Source organism: Morone saxatilis, unplaced genomic scaffold (assembly GCF_004916995.1).
Source record: "Morone saxatilis isolate NCDOM2014 unplaced genomic scaffold, NCSU_SB_2.0 Contig23, whole genome shotgun sequence".
NCBI lineage: Eukaryota > Metazoa > Chordata > Actinopteri > Moronidae > Morone > Morone saxatilis.
The window spans coordinates 3,111,775-3,120,263 of record NW_023339796.1 but is presented as its reverse complement, the minus strand read 5'-3'; the positions used below and the strand labels follow the sequence as shown (position 1 = coordinate 3,120,263).

Sequence of the window (8,489 nt, the reverse complement as noted above, 5' to 3'; positions counted from 1 at the left end):
ACACACACCTGGTCTCTGGTGTGCTTGTAGCTGAATGTGCACAATTATTTTGAATTGGCACTTTTTTTGGCTAGCTCTGTTTTTGACACCCAGACACCTACCTTCCTCTCGAGGCTGTTTGTGCCAGAGGAGTGGCGAGCTTTCAGGAAGCCAGCGGTGGTGGACCAGCGGGTTGGGTTCTTCCTCGATGGCGGCTCTTCCATTTGGACCCGTGCGTCGCCGGCGCTAAACGGCCCGTTGATTGTCAGCAGGGCGGGGTCGCTGCTGCGCCGGACATGGAGGGGCATATCTGAAAGACAAGAAAGAGGGCAAAGCTGTAGCGGCAGTATTTTAACTTTTTATCCCCCCCTACCCCAGGCTATCACTGCTTTTTATGGAACTTGTTTCTATGAAAGAGCTTTATTGGCCATGTGTGTATAGAAGAAAAACACTGCTTTGCTGTAGTTGCTAAGACTGAAGAAAATGGATGACTGATGTAAATATACTGGAACAAATTTTGTTCCTCAAACACTGTGGGCTAATAAAGGCAATTCATCATTGAGATTCCATTATCATCCCATGGTGGAATAATCTGATTTATCACTAAAAGTCTCATCACGCAGCTCTAGTTTCTACTTTACTGTCAGCTTAGTGCCTTATAACACAGAGCAGAAGACAGTGTGTGGGAACAACAATATGAGGAAGAGCCTATTGAGAAACAGCAGTGTAAGAGGATGCTTTCCATTAAAACTCTTCACTCTGTTTAAAAGTTGTGGTGCGTGGGAAGTGGGCTGAGGTCCAAATAACAACTGCAACAAGGGCAACGCGCACAAAACACCACAGCTTGCGCTTGTACACAAGACACAATGTTATGACACTAAAAATCTCCCACTTTCAGACCTCTCCAAAATCCCACAGGCACATTTGATTGGCTGAAATGTACCCAGCGGACCACACAAGAGAGACGGAGATTCAACGAAAGACTGGAGCATCTTCTTCAGATGACAATGCCAAGTGTATGTTCCCATGTTCTCTTCCAGGACGTTCTGCTGCTCAAACACAGTCAGATGTTTTGGAAGGTGGTGCGCGTCCATACAGGAAATAACTGCAATCTGGCCGGCGACAGGAGTGTGTCTGAGTCAACAGTCGTGTGTATTGTGAGACTAAGTGCGTGACAAGATTCAGCATGTCCATCTGTGTGTGTTTGTGTCCCTGTTTATGTATCTGTACACTCTGATAAGTTTGTAGGTCAGTGTGTGTGTGTGTGTGTGTGTGTGTGTGTGAACTCTTCATACGTTTGTTTAGAAGTATGTGGATCTCTGCAAACTGAAGAGGCTCAGTGTGTGGACCGTTATCAGTGTGCGTGCGTGGGTTTGTGAACCATTATCAGCAACGTGTGAGAATGTGTGTTAGTGATGAGTCTGTATTTTGTGAGCACACATGCCAGTGGACATGTGTTTGTATTTGGAACTATCTGGAACAACAGCTCGAGTGTGTGTTGGGTCACCCAGAGCGTGGGACCTAAACAGCTCTGTGTGGTGGTAGGCAGCGGCACTCTGGGAGATGGAGTTCAGGAGGGGAAACTCTCTCTAAATTAAACTTAAGACCAATTCACTCGTCATGGTTAGTAGCCTCCTACTAACCGGTTAACGGTTGTACAAGATCTTCTGTGGCCCTAATGATGTCATAGTGATGTCACCATATCTCAGCTTGGATTTAGACAGCAAACCTTGGAGGTGTGGAGACGGCATGAGAAAGAGATGGGCACTCAATGTGTAATAAGATGGTGATTGCATTATGGGAAATGTAGGAGCCAGTGTCTTTCGAGCTTGACCCGCATGATGGACATAATGTCAGGATAACCTTGACCCTGTTGCTCTGATTTTGAATTGACTGCTACTCAGGAACAAATAATTTTTTGGTTGTTTCTCGGAGCTTTCACTTTCTACACAATTAGTCTCAGTTTCTCACCTGCATGCGGTCTATTTCAGCTGAATGCTGCATTGTTGGATAATTCCATTAAAAGCTCAAAATTATGCAAACTTACTATGCTTGCTGACATTCTGAATATACCTAATGTATGAAAGAGCAGGCACAATTCAATGTTGTTCTCCTTCACGGATTTACCCTGCATCTGTTAATATTGTGTTATTTCTAAAACACCAAAGGCAACAGTCTCTCATTAAATTAAAAAGTCAGTCAAGGAACCGAACAATGCCTTGTAACTTATCATTGTTCCGCTCTCTGTAAAGCACAATGTGAGGCACAGTGTTTGTGTGTTTTGCCTGTTTCTGGTTCCTCCAGGGCAGTGAAGATGGACTTAATAACTCAACAACAACATTTAACAACATTTAAAGCAGTAAAGTTTACTGACAACTTCCTCCCAAATAAAAACTTTTAGCCAACAAAAATGCATTGTGAAAAGCAAAATAACATGAACAGCACGATGCTGAAAGAAACTAAAGCTCTTCAAAAGGAGTATCAGAGACCGCATTACTATATTTTAGAGATAAACGATTCAATTATTTTATCCCAGAATAAATTTTTGCATTTTGGGGAATTAACTTTTCAAACTGGCATCTGAAAGCTTCACATGTTCACAACAGTGGCATTGTCCTTTCATCAGCATTTCCATGTCTGCAGAGGTTTTGAGTTTAACAAAGCCAAGAAACTAACATCAATCCATTCATGAATTTCAATAGAGCTCTCGGTCTAATAAGCTTAATCACTTCTCTTTTGAGTTTGTGGGCCGAACAAGAAAACTGGCAAAGACCCACAGAGTCCAGCGCCTCTCATCTCGTCCTACATAAATCAGTGATTGAAAGCTATTCTCATTAGGCGCTCACAGAAAAAAAATTAATCAAATTCCTTCTCTTCCATGACAGACATTTCTCTTAAAACCTGGTAAAATTCAGCTGATGAGATTCAGTGTCTTCAATTAAACAGGGTTAGAATTTATTATGGAGACGGTTAAATTGGACGGAACTGGCAGGTGTGATTATGCCCAAGATTTCCACTTTTTACCGCAAATTCACATTCAGCATCTCACCCAGAAATCCAATTAGGAGTGGAGTGACCTCTCTCGCACTCTGTGTGTGCGCTTGTGTGTGAGCGTGTGAGATAGGAGATTTGGGTGGCTGCTGTGTCAATCAATGCCAGCTCACAGGTCATTAGTGGATAAGTCACACTCCAACCGGTGGGGTATTTTTAGTGATAATAAAATATGCTAATTAAAAAGTAGTTTTTTTTTTTTTAAACTTTAATTTGTTCATTACAGTGTGTGAGTGGGGAATGTGTACATGTGTTTGGAGATTATTTCTTATTATTTAGTTCTGGGAAATACGTTTAAGAAGGAAAGGTGTTCTTTGTTAAAAGTGAAAAACAACACATTTATCAAGGGAAATGCAAGAAAACTTACTTAAATACAGTGCGAGCTGTGCATGACGCAGCAGGTTTGACAGTGAATCAGCTGATAAACAGCAGCATGGAGTGGAGACATTGTTTTTGACTTTATTTCAACTTTGCACAGTGTTGGCAAAGGCAGTACAGTACATTTTCCATTTAAAATCAAGTCTAATCAGTCAGTATTGTTTAAATGCATAAGCAGCATGAACAGCAGTGGAGCGGAAACCACGCCCAACCGCTTCATACCGTGCCAGTCGAGTTTTAAGAGCCACTCTAAAGTGATTTATCACAAACATGTTCCCAGAAGAATAGCCAATCAGATGCAGGAATTTAACCTATTTTTGCTCCATTGTTCATGGATGGTACATTTAAGTTTTATTCACTTAACGTTTAGTGACTTTTGCCAACTTCGGCTCACTCTCTGTGAGTGTTACCCGGAAGTTATAGCAACCAGAGGCAAGTAAGAAGCCTGAATAAAAGTTGGGATTTTTCTGGGTTTGAACACTGTTCGAAACATTCTATACTATAAATATGGGTCTTTTAGGTACATATTACACATTTACGAAACTGTCTAAGCTATCTTACACACAAGAATATTTTTAATTCAAAAGATAACTAAGTTTCACTTTTTGCCGTCAGAAACATACAGATCCAGAGGGACACAGGAAGACTGCGTTAGCACAAGAGAGAAATATTTGGAAGTAAGGAACAGTGAGAGTATGTATTTGTCTCTTTGTGTATCTGTGAGTCTGGGCCTGTTTGCTTCTGCTTGTGTGCAAAAGGTTCTGCCGGATCCAAATTGACAAATCACCTACAAGAGTCGGTTTCCCATCCAAACTCATGGTAATTACAGTAGAAGAAGCGACTTGGCCGGCAAAACTGCAGAGGTGGACGGGCTCAGCGTCACATTTGATTTAGGAGGCAGCGAATAGAACCAATTAGCCGCTTTGGCCGGGGATCAAACGGCTATCTGTGCCTGAAAAAAAAGGCCCTCCTGTCCAATTAACAGAATTTATGGACAGGGCTAAGGTACCGCTGGGCTGTGATAAGGTAATTTGTTGGGTTTGCTGTATACTACAGCAGTTGCTGACATTTGACGCTAATGAGGACGACAGATTTGTAATTTAAGAGGAATATAAGAGTAATTGACTTAGTTATTAATCACGTGTTAAGTAAATTTAATCCCTGATTGTAGCTTTAGATAATGGTCCCTCCATCCAAATAATGAATACATCTATGGACCACCCGATGGTCTTCAATCCAGCTATATATATATATCCTTGATTTTTTTTCCCCTTTAGCTCCAGTGTTGGGACTTACTGGTGCGCAGGGCAGAGGGCGTGACCTCGATCTCACTGGCGTTCTGGTAGGGTTGGAAGGCCGAGGCTCCGCTTCCAGCACTGAGGTCCGCAGCGAACAGGTCGGGGCTCTGGGTCCCTGTGGAGCTGGCACTGGTACCATCGCCTCCATGATGGGGCTCCTGTTCGTCATACACAGCTATTAACTAGAGAAGGGAGGTAAAAGAGAGGAGAGGTCAGAAGGTGTGGATTTAAGAAACACGCTGCTTGATATTGCATAAAATGTCTATCTTGAAAAGTCAACAGGCTCAACCACTGCACAGTTTCAGAAAGCGAGGGGGAGGTGCAAGAAGTACAAAAAATACTGAAAAGTAGATTACATATATGAAATAGGTTTTCTTTGTATTTGAAAAAATCTTCATACCCAAACATACAATAGGATCATCTGAAATTCTGAGAAGTTACAAAGGAAAAAAAAGGGACAAAGACATGGAGATGTGAATGTGCAGTAAGAAGCAAAAAGGGAAGTGCTGTAGGTTAGATGTGAGACAAATCCTACAATGAATGACATAATAGAGCATAAATACCCCCAAATAATGGAGGGATTTATAAAGGAAAGGGAAGGACGGGTGGGAGAGCAAAGAGACGGGAGTGAAGAAGAAAAGGATCAGCGGGTATATTCGATTTGTGGAGCAGTATTGCCTTTGTATTAGAAATAGCTGCTTAAACCTCCAAAAAGTTAAGCAGCATGTGCAGAAGCGATAACTCCGTGTTAGCTGCTCACTCCGAAGGACAAACTCTACAGTGAGCTGAAGAAGAAAGGACTTGCCATTTTCTTTCAGTTTGAACACATGGTGGTCCTTTTCTGCTCAAATGCACATACAGTGTAAACGTATATGGAGGTCATTTAGGCTCTCCATTTTATGTTATGACACTGAGGCGCTCATTACGTCCAATCATATCCTCTCTTCACTCAAAATGCCTCCACATCTGCCTTCAAAGCTCTTCTCCCTCACAGATCTGATTAATTCCAGCCTCTACTGAGCCCCTTTATTAGATTAAAGATGAGATTCACGCCATCCCTCTGTGACTCCCACCAGGCGCACATGTGTGTTCAGCTGGCTTCAGTTAGCCGATGAGAAAATGAAAAATCCATCCAACATTTGCCAATTCAATAGGATGTGATCTAACTGTCCCTTGTGGTGAGATCTGATGCGTAGAGGCATGAATGTGATAAAGTCCCTACTCGAAAAGTCAACCCCGTGACCCACAATATCTCACACACGTTAAAAAAAAAAAACCCCAAAAAAACAACAACAGGGATGTTAAACAGATAAAACATCTTCAAGATATCAGCACAGTTCATCTGGGTTTATTTACAAGATCCAGACCAAAGAAGAACCCTGAACTTTAAAGTAAACTTGACCAAACACCATGTGGCAAGAGGTAGCTGATCAAAAGCAGACTTTCACTTCAGGAAAATACCAAAAAAGATATACCTGAAAAACTGAAATTGAAAAGATGGTTGCTATTGAAAATCTCAAAAATAGGAATTTCCAAGTCAAGGTTCATGAGTTTCATTTTGCTTTGGAGAGAGATTTTTATCAATGGAGTAAAGGTATTGGAAAACCAGTTCTGAATTGAAACCACAACCAAGGTCCGAACCACGTTGGAGCCAGGGGGAGCTTGGCACTATTTTTGCCATGCATTTGAGAAGCTCTCACCTTTAGGAGCCGATGTGGTTGTCCAGAAGCATCTTAGCATTAAATTGCCAGATTTATAAGTGGAGTTTGGTCTGTAGAGGTGCAGAGATTTAAAAGAATAAGACTGATGTAGCTGACGACTCAGAGAGGCTCTCAATGTTAGGTTGCAGATGTCTTGCATTTCGGTCTTTCTGTATCTTCATCATCACTGGGTCATCCATAAAGTTAGGCTGTTATTGATGTATGATTCATGCACGAGGGTGATACCGGCATGCATCCATTCTGCATGCTATACAATTGAAGCATTATGGCACAATATAAAAAAAAACTTGGTCCCACTCACACACACTGTGCCAAATTGCCATTATCCATATCTCTGTTTTGTTATCAGCAAACTGTGTGTCAATCAGTCAAGCCCTTGGTGTAGTTTGCACACTGACCACGTCAATAAGAAGGAATACAAAAATAGTAGATAATAGAAATGAATGTTGCTTCTGCTTATCTATTCCTGAAAGCAAGGTTTGGGCGTACAGCAGTTCAGTCAACATTTTGGGTTATATGTGTGTTATCTACAAGGATAGGGCCAGAGGCTAATACTGACAAGCAGGCCTACACTACACTACAAACAGCAGTGACAAAGCAAAGTCTAACAACAGCAAGTAAATGAATTCATGCAGGGAGGGAGTCATTAGTTAACAAAACAGAGTGGAAGTTGTAGTGTGAGGAGTTTTTGTCAAATCTACAAAAATGACCCTGATGATGTAATTAGAGTAATCTTGGTTTAGGTTAAGCAACTTAGCCTACACTACAAAGTTGAGACAGTCTAATGAACAGATACTATTTGTTGCATTATGCGAATCATATCCAGTGTTTTTGGAGATTACCCTTTAGTTAGATATCTCAGTCCCTGCTGCTTTGTGTCTCGTGAGTCCTATATGGAGGTGCAATACAAAATCTCTGGAAACAAGACCATTGCAGAACCAAGAAGATTTGTATTTTTCTTTATTCCTTATTTGGTTTCTTTTCTTTCTCATATTGAACCAGACCCAGGAGGATCTGTTTTACCTTTAATTATTTTAATTTGTACATACATGACTGTTAATTATATGTCGATTTTAGTGTACTAAGAAATGCAAATATTGTATTAGCAGCTACAATAAGCGTTATAACTGCTGACAAAGTTGTGAAGAAGCCACAGTGGGAAACTCTCACATCTTTGTTACCTTTGACGGAACAAATTCAGACAATCTGGAAGCTGAAGTTCTTGTGCCTATATTGCTGCAATGGTCTCACTCATTGGAGGATGAATGAACTTAATGCTTAGATCATAGCTATCACCTACTGACACATAAATATAGATTAGCAGAATCAGAATCAATAAAACCTACCTTATACCCAATTCTGCTTTGAAGGGCCTACTTTTAACATGCTGCATATAGTGTTACATGTAAAAGAGGGGAAATACTTCTCAGTGGTGGTCATTTACACACCTCCTTACATAAACTACTGGAATAATTCTTATAAAAAACGTAAATAGGAAGCACAAACAGAAAAGATTTTGATTTTGAGCCCTTCAAGGCAACACTGTGAATCTCACTTAATGAAAGAAGCCAAACTCGTAAGGCATCAATCTGAATAAAACACACGACTTCAACATGTTCACACTAAAGGACAGACTCACACCATATTGAAAGAGAAACATTTGCACACACAATTACATTTAGAGACACAGAGACACCCACACAATCCATTAAAACACACACACTCGCACCATTCATATCCAACTACCAGTTTTTCAGCACATTAAACCTTCATTTCAGCCACATTTAGCCTAAGAGCTGTGGAGTTTTATAGCACGCTGGACATGCTCCCTGGTGAGAGGAACAGGGCACACACACACACACACACACATCTACATACATTTACAGACCTCAAGACTCATGTCTCCCATTAGGCCCTTTACATAAATGTGGACACATTTACTTCAAATTAGAGCTAGCGTCAGCCGGGGGCTAATGTGTACACACAGTAATGGGGGTAATAAAGGTCAAAGGGCAGAAAGAGGGGTTGTGGAGGGAGGGGGTGTGAGTGTGTGAGTGTGTGT

General features: G+C 41.2%; 1 protein-coding gene across 1 annotated transcript in view; it reads right to left on the bottom strand.

Annotated features, from left to right (window-relative positions):
• The window catches only part of LOC118334334 (partitioning defective 3 homolog), a gene marked incomplete at its 3' end in the record, with an annotated part of 217,835 nt that overhangs the window by 131,400 nt on the left and 77,946 nt on the right, over nucleotides 1–8,489 (bottom strand). Inside the window, 2 exon segments of the mRNA XM_035670221.1 lie at nucleotides 102–289; nucleotides 4,705–4,888. Coding sequence (XP_035526114.1) covers nucleotides 102–289; nucleotides 4,705–4,888 — 372 coding nt within the window.